The 19,650-nt window shown below is 40.2% G+C and overlaps 1 protein-coding gene across 1 annotated transcript; it reads right to left on the bottom strand.

Annotated features, from left to right (window-relative positions):
* Positions 1-801: 801 nt before the first annotated feature.
* LOC117775361 (spermatogenesis-associated protein 48) lies at positions 802-9,789 on the bottom strand. Its single transcript, XM_034608439.1, has 9 exons — positions 9,352-9,789; positions 8,165-8,232; positions 6,489-6,568; positions 5,954-6,092; positions 4,443-4,510; positions 4,295-4,336; positions 4,064-4,171; positions 3,812-3,907; positions 802-1,861 (listed from the first exon to the last, which is right to left on the bottom strand). Exons 1-9 carry the CDS (start codon positions 9,782-9,784, stop codon positions 1,717-1,719), a joined length of 1,179 nt encoding a protein of 392 aa, XP_034464330.1. The 5' UTR covers positions 9,785-9,789; the 3' UTR covers positions 802-1,716.
* Between the last annotated feature and the right edge of the window lie 9,861 nt (positions 9,790-19,650).

The raw sequence follows: 19,650 nt of genomic DNA, 5'->3' as shown, positions 1-19,650 counted from the left end.
ACCGTGGCTCCATCCCCCGATCGCTACTGCACAGACTCTGGCTCCAAATGTTCAAGATGGCAGCGTTCAAATCCAGGATATATTTTAAGTGGCTGACATCTCCAAGTCTTTCGACATAAAAGTCCAAAACAACGATCCCAAATTCTTCAGTCAATTGCAACAAAGTCTGGTCCGTCCTTCATTTGATACTGGGGTTGGCTTCCTAGATTTAAGCTTCAAGTCAAGACTGTCCAGATCATAAATTGGTGGTTAATATACATTAATTAACTTCTGAGCTGTTCATTGATATCAAGCCTAAAGGAAGAGTTCACTCTCTAGATTTACTGGATTCACAGTGATACAAATGAAAGGATGAAGCTGAGCAAACGTATGGAAGATGTATAAACCCCATGGTCACACAGCGAGGACAGAAATACTGCAGTACTGCTTGTGCCCTCACTGCCAAGCAAGAGTATTGGTCAGTAAATACCTTTCAAAACATACACAGACTGCTTGTAAAAATGTCCAGTAAAGGATTTGGGGATTTTTAGGATTTTGAGTTTTGGTATGGCTGGAGCTGTGCTGAGTAACAAAAGACAACTGAGGGCTGAGGTAGATTTCACCTTGTGATTCATTGTTGATGTGTGGAGCTAACTCATATTTTGGTGCAGATCCGGAACAGGGGACGGAGCCAGGGAATTTTTATCACTTTCTTTGAAATTATGAGATAGTCTCATTGATTTCTGAGAGAATAATTCACTGATCACCAAATTACTTTTGCTGTTGAGTAATTACTTTTAAATGAATACTGTAGAGCCTGGGAGAACAGGTGCACAATGCTGATGAGCTCTAATAAAAAATGTTACAGAGCTGCATTAGGTTAAATGAAACTTTATTTTTTTGATATTGGATTATTATAAAAAAATTCAAACTAAAGGTTGTATCAGCCTCTGCTCCACGAAGTCCCTTCGTTTTACAGAATTGAAATACTACGTCATTACTACTAATTGAGAAGTGGATTAGAAAAGTAATGCATTATTGATCACACAATGTTAAACCCTGAGAAAATCATCACAGTGTTCATGTAGGAATCCTTGTGAAATCTAAATCTAAACAAAGTATAGATGAAGAGAAACAGGAAAACCATCTCATCTTATTTCCTTCCTCAACGTGAAGCCGAAAAAATATAAAACAACAGTAATGTCAGTTTGCATGAGAGTCACATCTGTAGCAAACTGGGTGCTGTGTAAAGTGCGACTGTGTATTTAATGTGGCTTTAACGAGCAAATTATCTTGGGTTAATACCAAAATGTTATTCATAATGGATCCATTATACTCACACCATAACTTATACTGGTAAATATGAAACATAACTCAAGAAAATCCTTGATTCCCTCCATATTTTCTCTGTTTTGTCAGTATTTACCCTTCACGACAGAAACACAATGCGTGGGTGGAAATATGCTACACACACACACACACACACACACACACACACACACACACACACACAGAGTGAGCGAGTCGGTGAGAGAGTGAATGTTTAAGAGCACAATGCAAGCGCTCACTACCCAGAGTTAGAAAACCACTCATCTAAATCAGGGAAATTATGATAATGGGGCATCTCATTATTCTCCAACTCACTGCGAATCAGTCACTGACATCACATCATTATAGACGTATTCATATAAACAGATTGGAGCGCATAAAAAGGAAGCCGACACCTTCAAAACTTTCTCATCTGCTTTGTCTAATGTCTCCTCGTGTGTCGGTGTGTGAGACAGGAAGTCTCAGGAAGGGGTTACAGGGGGCCGCTGTGGTCACCATTCTGGACAGGGGCGCCGCGTGGCTGAAAACAGGCCTCCCCGCTTCTTCGATTGCCCTGTGAAAATATGTGATTATTTTTAACAGTCATTAAATTATAAATCATTTAGGATGAATTAATAATCCAAGAACCCCACAGTTATCTTGAAAGACCCAATATCAGACTGAGACTTGAAAAATCCCCAAAGACACTTGTGTAAGGCGTGAGCTCTGCTAGTGGAAATCCCAAGGCGTCTAACCGTTGCAGCAGACAGTTAATCAATCCAAGTGCTTGTCTTTTCTTCTGTTTTGGGGAAAAAATACGGGAGGCCAGCCTAATCAGCAGAGGAAACAGATCTCGGGGGGTGTCAGGCACCAGGAAAATGGATCTGGGTTGTGAAAAACCACGATTACCACGAGCTGCTCTGGATTCAGCCATCTGGAGATGCCTGCTCCAAAAGCCGGTAAAGTTCGCTCAAGTGAGGCCCAACTAGGAAACAGGTTTACGCCTCCTTAACAGACGGAGAGCACTCCCAGAGCCAAGGCAAGCACTTATCACTTACATTCACGCACACTGACATGGTCTCAGTTAAGCTGACTATTACTGACTATGACTAACACTTTATTTATTAAATAATTAATTTAGTTTCATCCCAATTTTCCCAAAATGTTCCCATTTTTTCCATTGTTTTTAAAATTTCTAAATGAACACTTCCAATTACTGTTAGTGACAATTATCTCACCAGCTCATTCATCAAAAATTTAAATCCACACTTGTGCAAATGCAACGCTAATACAAACACCAACAGAATTTGAAAGGGATGCGTAAGAAGTCAGGAAAGAAGGAAGGATGACAGAAATGAAATACAACAGAAAGACATATGCTTATTTACTCCACTGTGCTTGACCTTGACCCATCTTCTTGTAGCATAAAGGATTTAGGCTAAAATATGTCTTTGCTGCCCTAGTTGTTATTGGTAAGGTTTGAAATGTCCTTATATTATATATACTGCCCTCAACCCTCGACGATATAATAAAATATCTCGACTTGTATAGTTTCTGATAATGTACTTGTTTAAGTATATGGTTAACACACATACCTTTTTCTGTCTCTTTTTCTGTCCACATTTAAATAACAATAACAAGGATTTGTTTTATGTCTGACATCAATCACTATATACCTTCTACATCTTGTCAACCAAACCTGGAGCTAACTTCTGACTTCTAGGTTTAACCTAAGGGGGCTAGTGAGTGTTTAGCTTGTGGTGTCCCTGGTGTCCCTGGTGTCCCTGGGGTCCCCCCAACATCTGCAAAACGTCTCCAAACGGCCAAATTGATGTCAATACTTAAACAACCTTTAAAATGTACCAAACTTCTTCAATTATTCATTTACTTTTACGTGTTTGACCCTTTTGTATAATGTTGGAATAATAATGATTCCTCTAAGCTGTATTTCATTTAGGAATGAATGGCAGTAAAATATCCATTAGTCAATTAAATTATATTTGTATACAGACCATATTCACAAAGTTTGCCGATAGGGTTTTACAATCTGTACAAGGTGCAACATCCTCTGTCCTTAACCCCCAAAAAATACAAACCTCAGAGAGAGTCGCTTGTGAAGGATCCCAGTGCCAGGACACACAGAAGTGCATTACAATGTGATAAAAGTGTGAATAGAAGTTGAGGCAGGATGTCAGTAGAGTGCATTAGATCGCCCTCCAGTGGACATTTCTAATAATTCTTCAGGCCTATAAAAATATGTGTATTACAGTTGAAGCCAAAAATCTGAGACCACGTTCCAACAGTGGCATTAAAGAAAAATAATACAAACACATACACACAATACAGAATAGAAAAAAGGAAAGAATTGATTAATTAGTCGAATTTAACAAATGAAATAGTGTTTGCTTTGAACCCTTGAATAACAAAAGAAAACAAGAAACACTGGCCTACTGAGCGGCAAACTTGAGGTAATGATTTGTTTTGCTGCCTCAGTTGTTTGTGAACAGTCACAGTGAGGACTCACCCAGAGGAGCGAGCAGGAGCCGGGACAGGGTGTGCAGCATCAGCACCACCGTCAGCATAGGCAGCCCTGCCTGTGTAACCAGGGATGGTGGTTCGTCTGGCACAATATCACAAGTTCACACATAATGAGGCTGAATATCACCATGTGAGAGGAATTTTAAAACTATTATGTGTAAAGATCAAAAACAAAAATAAATGGAATGTTGGAGAAACAGAACCCTGCAGATCTACAGCGAATGCAAGTCTAACTCACCGTGCTGTTGGTGTGTACGGCGGCACGATGCTCCTCTTCAGGGTGAGCGGCTGAAAGGTTTCATCCATGTTGTCAATACTATCCATGTTCTTAGAGCCAATCGTACCACTGCACATACACGAGAGCATGCATGTTAAGGTAGGTCAGCTCTGTGGATACATGCCTCATCGTTCATGCCAACATGTAAGTCAGACACTCATGGGCGGTGACCTCTCAGACACATGTACTCACGTGTACAGAGGGATCTGACCCGACCTTGGACATCCACTGCAACTGAGAAGAAGGAGAAAGTGGGGTCACAGGAGGTCAGTGCAGATCAGCATGAAACTGTTTAGTTAGACAGGAACAAAGATTTCACTGATTATTAATATAAACTTACAACGATATGGGTTTCTTGGCATCGTACCTCGGTCGAAGCTGCTGCCGGCTCCACTCAGCTCCTATAGACTTACAGAGGACAGCAACAACAGATTGTTTATCGCAGTTTATCAGACATCTACACCAGGAAAGACAGATTTAGTCTTTCTCTTATATCCCCTATCAGTGTTTAAACCTGTGTTATAGACATATTGTAATCCACAATCTGACCTTCCCAACTACACCAGAGCTGTTTCAAATAAGGCTGCATGCAGTGTTTTTTCATTTGTACATTTTTACCACATCAATCTGAAGATATTCAGGGTCATAGTCTATATTTTCCTATTTTATCACAAATTCCTACAAAAGACCCAAGCCCTATGGTTCCTATGCAAGATCTGAGGAACACTACACAGTGATTTATTGTAATGATAAGATGTTCCTTTATATATCCTGTGGATAGGAAAGTCACACATGACACAGCAGCACAATAAAGAAGCAGTACATGGGGGAAATTATATTAAGATTTAAAGTATGAATAAAAATAGAAATATTATATATAAAAAGGTAGACATAATGCTATATATACCCAATGCAGTTTTTTTGTCCATTCCTTGTGATATATTCAGTGCAAAATGTGCAGCAGTTCTTTCCTGAAGTTTTCAATGTTTGACTGTAGGTACTGTGGCGTCATGCAATCTAATGGCTGAAGCCACAAAGGAGCCCCCCCCCGCCCAACCGCTTAAGGGACGTGGCTGGATGAGTCCGTGACTGATCGTGCTCCTGAGCTGCCTCAGTTCAGCAGAGAGGGGGTGAGAGGCTCCATGACGGCTTTCAGTTTTGCTCTCATCCTCTTCTCAGTCACTGCCTCCACACAGTCAATGTATGTATGATGTCCACGATGCACATGTGTCTTTGCGAAACAGGACAAATTCATTTACATATTCTGATTATGTTAAAATATAGAATACCCAGACTCTGAGAAAGGCCCCAGTTTGCCCATAGGCAGGACAAATAGACACAGAAATTCATTTGTCCCAGGTGTCATTGCCTCTTTCAATAATTGATTGTGATTTTAAATTATTGAGAGCCTGCAGTTTTGTATGTTTTATGTTTTTTTCCTGTTTGTATGTTATTATAAGTCTTTTATATTGTATTTATCGTCCGTCTCTTATGTTACAGTGTGTGAGTGTGTCTGTGGTTTGTGTGGATACTGTCTGTACAATCTGCCTAACGGGGACAGTAAAGATATCCTCGATCCTTGATCCTCATTTCCTATCGTCTTCCTTCAGTCTCCATTCTTGTGACACCAAGTTAAAACAGATGGAGGTCGATCTATTGCACGTGTGGAAAAAGTTACTTCAGCTCAGCAGAGGTAATCAACCTATTCTAGCTTCAGTCCTGTTATATTTATGTCCCTTTTCAGAATAATCAGGTATTAAAAAAAATAATTTCCCCCAGTTAATTGTGGTGATTAATGTAAACCTCTAAGAGCCAACAGCCAGAGTTCACCTGTTGTTCTCCATGGCTCACCTGCCACAGCTGAGGTCTACTATTGTAGCGCCTGGACGAGGGACCCTCACTCACTGGGTCAGCCTTCCTTGTCAGGGATGTTTCTGGTGCATTCAAGCCCCGTGGGAACTTCGTTTCCCAACCAACTTTCTCATAACTCCTGAAAGACAAGTTTTTGAATCAAGAGCTCTATAATAGATTCACTTGATTTCCAAAAGTTATTTGCTTCAGTTTGAATTCTTAAGCAGTCCCGTTCATTGCACAAAGTAGAGTAGACAGCTTATTAAAGGGGAACTTATTCTTCCCGGAGGCCTTAAGCGAAGCTACAGTTTATCTGCATAATTTCACTGAGCAGTAATTAACACAACAAGAAGCAGCACTGTTCCCCGATGACATCACAGGAGCACAAAATCAAACCTGATTGCCCCCAACAACCCTCAATGCAGAACGACACTGTGTGTGTGTGTGCACTGTATTAAATGAACGATGTGGGCACTGAGCTTTGTTTCACTTTATTATTATTAAAAGGAGACAATGAAAGGTCAGTGTGTCTGACCTGTGGGTTGTAGATGTGTATCTGAAGCGTCGCACTGCCACTGAGTCTGTCCACAGTCTCACGTCAGAGGAGATGTCATCCTGAAAAACAACATTCATACTGTCAGTGGTTTTATTCTGTGGTCGGGAAGCAACTAACAACAAAACAAAATACTCAATCAGAGGTCAATAGTTAACTTTCTTTCTTTCTTTCTTTCTGTTATCCATTCAATATATACTTTTTTAACCAACACAATATGTAAATCCATGAACAAATCAAACATCACTTTCCACTTAAAATCACATATGATTAATTAGACCATCTATTTGTGCTGTTAACAACATAACACCAGTGGGGTGATCTTACAAATGACCTCTCTTCTTGTACCTGGCCTGTAATGACTCCAGATCTGAGACACATCTGAATATTCATCTTAGCTTAAATTCCTCCATGACAGAAAACTATGATATTTCTGTCTGCGTTTCTATAATGTTGTCAGGATTCATCCTCCTGTGTTTACAGATGTATGAACCAAATCTGTTGAGATATTTCAGTCTGGACCAAAGTGGTGAACAGACAGAGCAAAAGACTGAAAAGTCCAACCTTAAACCTAACCAGGGTGGGAACATGTCTGAAAGCAGCTATAGACACTGAAACAGCTTGCTGATCACAACGTAGCCGTCACTAATTTGACAGGCTCCTATCACATGACCACCTTCTTTCCCTACCAACATGAATAATCAATTAAAAGCATTGCTGACCCTTTTGTCTTTGCTAACAGCTGTTCCAGCATTTCCTGTGCACAACGGTGCACGCATGCCCCGGTGTACGTGAGTGGTCATGTGTGCATTTTCAGGCATGTTAGTATTGATGGGGATAAAACTGATAAGAAGCCAAAACGCTTGTGTGAATAGAGATCAATTTAGTTGGAATCGCCATATTCAAATTAAAACATAGGATGTAGCCTGATTCTGTTCTGCCAGAGTGAATGCAAATGTGTAGGACCCCCTCTCTTTTGCCTTTGGCCTCCAAAGTCCCTTAAAAAATGGCCCGAAACTGACGGTGCTGGATGACTTATACAAAGCAAAAGGGAAAAATCCAGATAAGTGAATCTGAATGAATCAGTGAGACAATGTGATGTTCGAACACATGAGGGAGCAGCACTGTGTTCACCTCTCTCCTCCCACAAGTCAGACAGTCCAAATACAGACATTCATTAAACCTCCACTCCTCAGACAACTGAGTCTCCTAAACCAGGATAATGAATGTCAAGGTAATTATGACGACTTTAATTAGCTGAGTGAGAAACTAAATAATAAAGCACCATTATGTTCTCAAAGTGAACATCTGCCCACATAATTACTGGCTGAGGATTCAACCTGTGTGGGGAGGTCTCTGTGTGTGTGTGTGAGTTGCTCTTTCATATTTAATATGTGTCACTGTAGTGAAGTGATTAATTAACCAGAAACAAACAGAGCTTTAGTTCAATAAGATGATTGTGTTGTCTGCACTGCAGATTCAATTTATAAATCAGTCAGTGTTTCAATGCCCTGAGAGTGAAAGAGAGGAAATCAAGGAGAATGGAAACAGAAATCTGTTGGGGTTACAGTGCAGTTGAAATATGAGTATTATTACCAAGCAAATCAATGCTGTTTGCAGTACACTTCAGTAGGGAATCAAATTCAGTTATCACCCACCTGAGGTCCAGTGTGTTTATCAGTGAGTCTGAGGTGCGTTGGTTGAACTTCATCAGCAGTGGTTGAACCTAAGGACAATAGAACAATGATCAAGTCTCTGCAAACTGGGAACCATACGCACACAGCAGTAACCAGACGACCCTATAAGAAGACACTGAGACAGAAATCAGCCGTAGCTTCCTACTGACCCTCTGTTCCTCTCCATCAGGTACAGGGCACACAAACAGCATACTGCATAATAACACAACACACTGCGTATATGCAGATACCCATGGGTAATTCTCTTCTTGATTACTACCCAAGGTTTGCTGAGTGTCTGTTTGTTTTTTTTAAATCTGGTAAAACAGATCTCAATGAAAACAGCTGAAATGGTAAATACACTGTCCTTGCAACGAGTCGTCCATCTCAGAGCTATAGGACATTTGCTGCCAGTGGTAAGTCCCCAAATAAACACCAGGCTTAAGTTTCTAATAAAGACTTACATCCACAAAACTGCATAATAGCACAAACAGAAATGAAGAGCTCAGAGTCAAACCACTACACATTACATTAACACCATGTAAGGCTCTGACTTAGAAACTGAAAATGTCATGGCAGTGTTCATTTAAAGGGTTTATAACTCAGCACGGCCAGTGTCTGATATTTAATAAAACAAAACAACTTTAACAACATTGCACAGGGGCGGATCCAGGGGTGGGCCAGTCCCTCCCTGCTTGACCCCTGAAGTGCCCCTGTCCTAACAGTATTGTTTTTTACTTTCACTTACTGTCAATAAATAGGATAATTTGTTAAGAGTTTGTATTTTCTGTGCGTTTTTAAAGAACACAATGTGTTTAAACAATTCTCAAAGATAAAGAGCACGTGCTCCTTAATGAATCAGGAACTGTACATGGATGTTGGACATATAATTGGCCCCTCGGTGTAAATTCTGGCCCCTTAATTAAAAAAATCTGCGACCCGCCACTGACATTAAAAGATGTGATTAAAATATAATCGGTTTCATGATTTATTCTTCCAGTGTTTGGGGCCCTGGGACAGTTTTCCTGTTGGTAATCCATTCTTTACTACTACTCATTCTTTCCAAATTCATAAATCTTACCAACGCAACAACACAACATCAGATACGAATTGGGATGGGTTCTATCTATACTCTAGTCTCAAATAAAAACTGTTAACTGTAGTTTTACCATTGGTTCTTGCTTTGAAGACTGTATCAGGGATCCTCCTGTAGTTCCAGGCCTTGTTCTCACTCAGGTCCACACAGACACCAGGGGGGTTCGGGGCTGTTCTTGCCCTCTCTCGGAAACCTGGAGGGACCCACAGGGCAGAGGCCACATGATGGAAATCTATGAATTTCGGTCGACCTTTGACCCCCAGGTCCACCTCCGCTCCTGCGCTCAGCTGACCAGTGCAAGGATCCAGCAGGGGGACGTCGTACCGTGACGGAGCCAGGGTGACACGCTCAGCAGGTGGGTGAAATCTATCAAAAGGAGAGTTTGCTCTTCCAGGTTCTCGTGCTGGTCCGTTTCTACCACCAGTCCCGTACAAACTGTAGTTCAGCCGTCTGATGACATGTTGCTCTGCAGGGAAAGGCTCGAAGGGATCCCAAACCGCACTCATTACTGCCAGTGGAGAAACAGTGGAGAGTGTGTGTGTCTGTGAGTGTGTCTAAGTGTGTGGTTGACAGAGGAGGTCATAGATCTGCTGTCAGCCATAATGATGCAGTGAGTGCTGGTTGCCCAGAGACTGTCTTTGTTTGCAGCTCAGATCAAATGGCTGACTTGCAGAGAGGCCACATGACCTGCCGGCTGCACAGCCTCACATACCTCTGCATCAAATCTTTGTGTTAACATTTATTTGCTATTTGCTACAATAATGGGGAGAGCAAAGATCTAATGATCCTCCCCTGGTATCTATTTCGGACTCTACACGCCAATGATTCACCTCAGAGGGGCATTCGTGACCAAAAATGTTTCCTCTGAGCTGCTTTATTTTGTCAACCCACAAATATTAATTCATCACGCTGACCAAATAAAAATGTTTTGTCCATATTCAGGGGCGGCTGTTGTCCCTGGAACATTACTCTGCCGGAATGGGTTCTGGTGGCAAATAATAATGAGAGGGCTCGGCCTCGCCTCAGGTCTCAGTGACCGTCCTGAGAGAACGCTACATTGCTTCTTGTGAGGTTAGGATCTGTTTATTTTCTTAATAAAGAAGAAAAGGAAAAAGTGAAGGAGAATGTAACTGCCTGCTTTCCCTGCAGCTGGCCACTAGATGGAGTGATAGAGCCTGTGTAACTGACAGTTTAATATCACTGCAGAAATATACAAGTCCCAGTTGTAATATTATGATGATGCATTATGGGCTTGAGATACCCTTATTGTACATCAAGGTGACCATAAAGCCACTGCTGAATACCTCAGACATACTTCAAGCCCCTGAAGAAATATTAAAAGTTCTTTTTTACTTTGTGCATGAACGATAAACAAGATATTTTTACAATCAGAAGTGTATGCTGTGTTTTTAGAGTTGACAATAAACTAAATTGAAAAAACCACACGGACGCAAGAAGAGTAATTACAGAGGGTGTAATGTGGTGCATGCTATGATTTGAAGGAGCTGTCCTACAGTCACAGCAGCAAAAAAACAATACCATCAAAACTCTGTGCCTCAGTGCCTATTATTAATTAGCTTGCTGAAATGCAATGTCAAATGTAAATACGTTACATAAATACATTAGTATGAACACCTCAGCTACTGCATATATATATATATATATATATATATATATATATATATATATATATAATACATTAGTATGAACACCTCAGCTACTGCATATATATATATATATATATATATATATATATATATATTTATATATATATATATTTATATATATATATGCTTTATGTAAATAGGGGAATAGCCAAGGCAGTCTGGGTAAGTGACATTTTTCTTGGGAGAGAATTCATCTTAATTTGTTTGCGACGATGATGGTGATTCTAGCTGATAGATGATTTTTACTCAGGCTGTCATTAGCAAATGTAAACACCCGAGAGCTGTTGAAAAGGATGTGTTAAAAATAGCCTAATTAGAGTTATTCTGATAGCAGAGTGGTGAATATGCCCGACTCCCACCCAGTGTTCCTCCACAAAAGGAGAGCACAAATGACACTTGTGAGATCTCCTTTTGAAAATCACTCTCCACATATATGAAAAAATATAACTCATACCATTTGTTGCATCAATCTTGGGTCTCATGAGAGCTGTGCTGATTGTAGCGTCATACCGTTGTAATAGATGAGGTGATATAGGTCCAGAGGTCCACAAGATTTATTGCATTTGAAATCCATTAGTTATTCCCACAACAGAACTCCTCTGTGCGCCAAAATAAAACCTCCTCTCTGCTTTGTATCCTAATTATTTCAGGGGGGATTCTTTTTGCATGTTGTTGCAGGAATTTAAATACCAGCTCAGCCATGAGATATCTGTGTTTTTGCGGGGAATCAGATATTTCTGGTGTGAGGACTCATTACCATCAGAGCAGCCCTTGTTACTGAATCCTGTGTTATTAGTCAGCTTGTCTGCCATTCTCCACACTCCTCCTCAGGCTCAGAAATTATTTAAATCTCACTTCTCGCCCATGGTGCCAGGCCCAATTCCACAGTGCAGTATCTGTTAATTTGCGCCGCTTACATCCATCTGAGAGGAACTGTTGCTCTGGATTAAGAGGCATTGCTGCTGCTGCTGCAGACTGAGGGTCATCAAAGCAAAGTCACCACTGTAGTGTTGTGGCTGCAGACAATATGCTGCTCTGGGCAGGGTATTTTTTCTGTTAATCAGACTAACAGTGCAGAGGGTGACCCAGGATGACACCCCGGGATCAGACAGGCAGGGCCAGGAGGAGATATGGCTTAAAGGCGCAGGGAATGGATCATCCGAGAGCGGAGAGGACGCTCCACAATGTAGACGGACAGAATCATTCAACATGAACTGTGCTGGGGAACCAGTGCTTCAAGAAATGAAATGGGAACACCGACACAGATATGGTTGCATTTGTTCATCTTACTTCTATACACAGCAAATCTTTGATGCATTAGGCACCTGCAGATACAAATATAGGGCTTGATATCTGGTCACAGTTACATGTATATTCAGCTGTCTCTTTGTATCCATGATATACAATGCAGCTACTGCAAAGAGCCCCGTGTCTGATGCTTAATGCATCCACTTCTGGGATTATGTCTGTTCGTGTTGTAAACTGATAGAAATGCATGGCCGTATTTATAGCACAAGGGTCCCAAGTCATTGCTCACGGGTCATATTCATCCCACTGTAAAAGCAGAGAATTGATTACTGGCCGATGACTATGGAAGCATTGGATTTGAGGGCAAATTGGCTGAAGTGAACTCTGTCTCATGCCATATGTGGCACTCTCGCCCATTTGGAAGAATCCAAACAGAGTGCAGAGATGAAGCTGCCATGAGTGGCGGGGGTAGCCATGTCCTCAGAGAGTGGCCAAAGGCTTTATTGTAGTGCTGCTTTCCTGCCCTCCGTCGCTGCAGCTCTCCGCTTGTCGCACTCAGTTAGCTCAATGAAGTAATGAATATGCCGCTGTACATTTTTCATGAGGGAGGTGGGAGTGGAAAAATCTGCTCTTTATAATGCTTTTAATATGGAAGTTTTCACACACGCTCTTCCCCCGCAAAGCATAATCACCCTGGGGGTTGTCATGATGCTGCATGAGCACGATGTTTAATGTTAACTTTCCCCAGGGGAGAGTCAGCATAATGCAATGTCACTTCAGCAGATATACAAGCAGCTGTACATCATGAGTAAGTAGGGATGTCAGTGCCTGTCCTCTTTTTGGAAAGAAGGCTGCACGAGAAAAAAAAGTACTTGTGCTGGTTGAAAAAAAAAGAACGTCACCTATTCAGGTCTCACATCGTTACAGTAATTAGTTTACAAGAAAGCACACCCGTGAGCTTCCAGAGATGGAGGACTATTTAATATGAAAGGGAAGCATAATGATTCGAAGATGAATGTAAATGAAGTGCTCCTCAGAAATAATCAACAAGCGAGTTATTAACCAAATGACTAAGGTTTGTAATAATTTCAAATAAAATACTCTTATTTATCATGCATGGAAACACACAGACACACCGCTGCAGACAGAAAAATGATCAGCTGACATTGTGCTGTTGTAGATCAGCGATTTCCAAACAACTGACAGAGTAAACAGAGGGCATAGAAAATATTAAATGATTATATCTTTACTAATATTTTCATTCATTTGTCTTGGGAGATAATTAGCATTGAGCCAGGATTACAAAGAGATGTGCTGCTGCTGCTCTTTGGTAATTGTATGGCCAGCTACAGTGCACAGCTCACACCAGACTGAGTCAACACCCGCAGGCCGTGGTTTTCCCAGCAGACTGCAGGAAACCTAGTTAGCAGGCAGACCAACTACACAGCTAAAATATTAACTAATAAATAATAGATAACCAGTAAAAAATTACCTGGCAGCGGTCACAGTGTTACTTTCTGCAATATTATCCAGGGTAGGTTTAACTGTGCATCACAGTCAGTTCTAACGCACAGGATTTGTCAGTGCAAAGCAAAAGTAAGGACACATAGGAATTCATCAACACTCTAGGCTTCATTTACTTGATGCTGAGAAAGTTAAAGTCAATATGTTCCTTGATCCCGGTAAAAGACTACAGCTATACGTGATCTAAGCTTGTTTATTTATTTATTTATTTACTTGTTCTTTTATTCACTCGCTCAGAGACTAACTGACAGTTTTTCATTTCGTACATTTCAATTAATACTGGATTTCTATATCTCAGATTTTAAATCAAATTTAAGTAAAAATGAATATAACCAATAAACTAGAGAAATGTAGCTTAGAGAGGAGTCTAGCCCTACAAGCCTAATTGATAAAAAAAAAAAAAGAATATTAGCTAAAAGTAATAGGGCCTAGATAAAGAGGTGAAATAAATAGCTAAAATGAATGGCTGACCAGCATTTGACTTAACAGTTAGTTGAAAGAATGGATAAACAGCAAAATACAGTCCAACCAAGAAAACGTAGCTATAATTAATGGATAAAAAGTTAACATTTTTGCGAAAAGTAATGAATACAAAGTTAAAATAGCTAATCGGAATGGATATACAGTTGAAACACTTTGCTAAAATTAATGGATAAATATTAGAAAAGACAGCTTAAAGAAATGGACAGAGACTAAAGAAAACTTGGCTAGAATGGTGCGTAAATCATTAAAGGGTCCAGCTTCACTCCCAGTATAAGTTAAGAAAAGAAAAACTTCACCAAACTAACTTAAAAATTAAATTCATTGTAGCGTCACCTAACATCTACTTTAGAATCATGAGGGATGGTGTCAATGATGGAATACTTTACTTTACGTCAGACATAAAAGGTTGGAAGAACTATTTTAGATCATTTCTACTTTTAAGGATATTTCTGGCTCTATCACAAGTGGCGTACAGGGCACCACTTCACATTTTGATCCGTGTGCAATAACACACCTCTGATTTTCAATTACGAATAAGACGTTGCATTAGGCGCAGAAACACTGAGGGTAATGGACTTTCTCTGTTGCTCACAAAGATGGACTTGTCCCTCGAGACCATGGTTTCCATTATTAAACCTCCAGCGCATCGCCCACCTAGGTTGTTTCCATTACCTCTGCCCAAAGTGAAATTACCTGCATTTGAAACTCAAACATAGTAAAGAAGCAAGAGAGTGGTCAACCACAGCCGGAGCCTCCATTTCCTTTCTGTCAGCTCGGGCTTTTCATGTTCTTTGAGAATGCAAAACAGCATCCAGGTCTGACATCCCTCCTGTTTTCATATACAAAATATCCCAAGGTAATGTGCAGCAGCATGTGTGCTGGTACCTAATACATTCGCTGGGCACTCTCACAGTATGTATCAGGAGTTGGATGATGAATTACCATACAAGGGCCATAGGAAATACACAACAACAACAAAAAAGGAGAACACCCCAGGATGAATGTTTGTGCCGCAAATATAAAAACTTAGTATTCCGCAGGGGTGAGACAAAAGCGGCTTCTCTTATGATAACCCAACAATTCACAATTCTATCTCCAGTCTGACAGCAATTTATGCAGATGTGCGAGGCTCAGCAGGGCTCCACTGAATTGGACGCCCCTTAAAATGTGTTCAGCAAGCAGGTCACATTGTTGCGGATGAAACGCTGTCACATTGTCCTTCCAAGATGCTCGGAGCCTTATCACTCACTTACCTGCCCTATAACGGTCTGTGATGGATAGGGCCAGATTGAACCTGCAGTCGCCTGAACCCAACCCATGTCATTTAGAGAGAAAATAGGGGATTTGCTTTCTCCCGGGCCTAGATCACTTTTTAAACACAAAAGCTCAGTTGTTTGGTTCCTATTTCCCAGCCCACTAAAACCCAGTCGAAGTTAACTGAAGAGTATCAGTCCCTGCAGGTTTGATGTGCTCTACAGATATATGTAGGGGAAGACAACGCCGCGGTGCAACAGTGTCCCCCTCATCTGGAGGCAAGACAAGGCAGAGAGGTGAAATTGGAACTGTGAAAGTCTGGGTAACAGCAGAGGAGGAGTGCTGCTGCAGATATAATACCAAATCTATAAAGGACAATTTCAGGCCCCAGACTCTGGAGACTCAGGCGCTCAATCATGAAGTGATTCACTCAGATTGATCAAGGGGCGTCGTAATCACATGGGAATGTTACATGTGGATGACTCACAGAACTGTCAAGAGATTCAAAGCTGGATTTAATGGATTTGAGGTGATGTGCTTAGAAATCATTGTGGAAGGTGCAAATGGAAACCTCAAAGCATTTTACCAGCATTTAGCAGCTGTCCGGTGAAATTAATGTTCAGAGCAGTGGAATTTGGACGAATAAAGACACCATCAGAGGAACAGAGAGATGGAATTTCCTTTTTATTCTCACAGCAGAAATTCAAAGGACCCAGTTTTATGAAAAAAGGGGTAATTGGAAATCTACTAATGAACCGCGCTGTTGATAACGGGCCCGTATTAAGCAGAAAGTCTAAATGCACTTATAGATAACAAGGCTTTTATTTCAAGTGATTCTCTGTAAAAGCTGAGTGCTCCCTCAGAAATTGAAATAAATGCTGCAAATGTGACATTAAATATTCATAACCTTCAGCTGTCATACAGTTCCTTCCTGTAGAGATACATACAGGCAGTATTTGAAGATGAATACGCAACAAAAAACTTCAATCCTAAATAATTATTAATAAATATATCATGGCTGAGTGAAATCTATGTGCAGCTCAATATCACTGTCTGGTATAGATGCAGGGAGGTAAACTGCTCTGTGAACCTTTGCTTATTTTCCTGTAATATGGGCTCATAGAACATTTTCACCTCTGTTACACCATTGTCTCTCTGAGCTTTTAATGCGTTCCATTAGACTGCAGACAGCAGGACCATTGACATACACACCTTTGTGTGGGAAATCATAAACCTGCTCTTTGAAAACTTTAGATTGAAGTTGGCCTTGAAGTGGTTTGATCTAAAGTTGTGATCAAATTACATTTTTCTTATTCTGAACTTTAAAGTTGCACAAACTGCAAAAACATTCATATTTACTGTGCTTGAAATGTGGAAAAAACATGGATGCTACAAACAACATGTGTTGTGTTTATGTGTTTATAACGTTTTCCAATATTTGCATGATAAGTATGAGCAATGAAAAAGGATTAAGTGTGACATAAATACCATATATGCACGTTAATAAAAATTAGCTTAAGGTGTTGGGTGCTGGTGAGAGAAAAATACAACATTTGACAAATTCACACTATTTAGATTAGAGCTGACTGTAGAATTTTGTCAATGGGTTTGTAATTGTAAGTACTAGCATCAGCAGCTCGCCAACTCCTGTACCACAATTTTTGCCAGAAGATTTAGGTGAAAGGGATCCATTAGCAGAAATTGAATGTAAAATAATCTTGGTGATGTTTCCACTAGTTTGTTTCATCTAAATTGTACGAATAATTATTTTCTTTATCCTAGAATGGGCCCTTTATATTTAAATACATTTTTTTTACAGTGATCAGACTGGACAAAATAAACATCTTTTGAGTTTTTGTGATAACTGAAGATTACCACAGGTTCTCTTTCATCTTTGGAAGGGGAGGGTGAAGTGAGAGGCGTTCAGCTGCAACATGCTACTTCACCACTAGATGTCACAAAATTCTACACACTGAACCTTTAAGTTAGCGTTCTAGTAAAGTTTCAGTGTCGTGAACACATTTTTATGATTATTCCGACACCACATGAACATCTCAACGTGTTTGTAAAACTGCTGCATCTTATATCTTGATGCAATATGACACAATAATTTAATAAAAAAACAATAAGAAGGGACTTATCATTTAAAGAGACTCAATAAGGCTTTAAAGCACTTAATCCACCAGTATCTGGAGGATTTTGTAAATTTTCCGCTCAGCTTCTCCTCCAAGCACGTGTTTTAAATTAATTTAGGAAAGTTTTTTAAATAAACAATTTGCAGAGAAATTTACAGAGAAACATTTCACAGATGTCAAACAATTTAAAAATGTTAGAATGCAGCAGCCATGAGAAAAAAATCTGTTAATATATTATTAAGCCCTTACACGGCAATACAGAACATGTATAATAGCTAACATTAGCTAAGTGGTTCTCTTTAGTTTAACCATTAAATACATGGTTGTTCAGTAACAGAGTGAGGTACAAGTTAAGAGAATGTTGCTTGTGAACCTTGGAGAACTTGGTTTTAACTATAGACTGTAAGAGCACAGGACTCCTCCTTGTAAGTTCATGTCCCTTAAATTAAAATAGTTTTGCTTAAATTATGAGACTGATCACTGAGCACAAAGTAAAAAGATAATCTTTCATTACTCTACAACCTTTGCTACAGAGTCTTTTAGACAAAGCATATTACCATGCTGACAATGGCAAGTAATAGCATGCTAAAGTTTAAGAAAAAACAGAACTGATGAGGTAATTAGATAGTAAATGTGTTGAAGAGTTTATTGAAGAGGATTTGATTTACTTTGTAGAATAACATTAGATTCCATCTGTTATTAAGGTTACAGTGTATTTTACTATCCTTCAGCAAGAGCCAATATGGCAGACTCTTGGTTTTATTCCTTAATATTCGTGAGTTAATAAAAAGTCCTATAGTGAATCTGCACAGTCAGGAACCCTCAACTTTCTTTTCTTGACCAGGGGTTTTATGATGCTTTCATTTGAAATGACCAAGCAATAAACACACAATATAAACAGATCTCATCTCAATGTGCAGTAGTGCACATTGGCCAGAACAGAGCATAGGCCTAATTATACAGTTGCAGCATTTGGGTAGAGCAAGCTCTCATGGGTTTCTCCGACAGATGGATCCTGTTAATGGCAGGTCTTTGAAGGGGTTCAGATGCTTATTACTGCTGGGAGTTTTATGTCAGAGTACAAGACCCAGTGGTGCCTCTGATGAGAAGACTTTATGTGAAGTCTTAATCACGGCTTTCCTCTTTCCAATCAAACACAGAACTGATTTTAAATAACTGCTGGAATATGAATTGATCTAAAGCCATTTGTAAATGTTAATGACCTGGACAGAATGGAAGGAAGTGACAGATAACATCTGGGGTCAGAGTCATTACTGCACTGGCTGAGACCGTGGCAGGTAAGCTGTCAGAGGAATCAGACATAGCTTGTAAAATAGAAAGAATACAGTGATGACACAGTAGTAATATTTTAAAATAGAAGAAAACTGAAGGGGCCGAGCAAAATGAGCTCTTCATATTATGAGTGAGGATTTGTGGGAAAGGAGAGAAAAATCCCACGATCATTTGCCACTTGTATGCGTGAGCACAAGTCCCCTTTTCCTCGAATGAATGAGTCTGGTCTGAGAGCACCGACAGAGTCATTGAAACAGGGGAGTTAAGGCTGACCAGAAAACCTTAATAGATGTGTGCCACTGCTCTCCCGCTGCTCCATGAGAAGCCTGCCATGATGCATGTACATGCATTTAGGCTTATTTACCTCAATCCTGCCAACAGGCTGACAGGCACGTCTCACTGCTGGAGATGCACTGTCGTTGTCTGGCAACCCCTTGATCAAAGCGTTCTGCGGCGTGGCCGGCACATTGCAAAGGGTGACACAGAGCACCACACTGCTAATGCAAAAGATAACAGGAAAACGCAGAGACACAGCATCTGCCTCCAATTATCATAGCCTGCCCTTCAGTGTTCATTACCTGGCCTTAAATAATTTAATCATCATTTTGATCTGCTGGTCTGTGGGGCCCCATGGCTCAGCTAGATACATGCATGCATTACTCCTCATCCTCAAATTGATGATGAAGGCAAGACAAAATATGCCACGAGCCACAAGACCTTTCTATTTTTTAATTTTTGGAAGCAAATTGGGATCAGTGACATTGAAAC

This window comes from Hippoglossus hippoglossus, chromosome 15 (assembly GCF_009819705.1).
Source record: "Hippoglossus hippoglossus isolate fHipHip1 chromosome 15, fHipHip1.pri, whole genome shotgun sequence".
Classification (NCBI taxonomy): Eukaryota; Metazoa; Chordata; class Actinopteri; order Pleuronectiformes; family Pleuronectidae; genus Hippoglossus; species Hippoglossus hippoglossus.
Note: the sequence above shows the minus strand (reverse complement) of the source record. Positions and strands in the feature narration are given on the sequence as shown.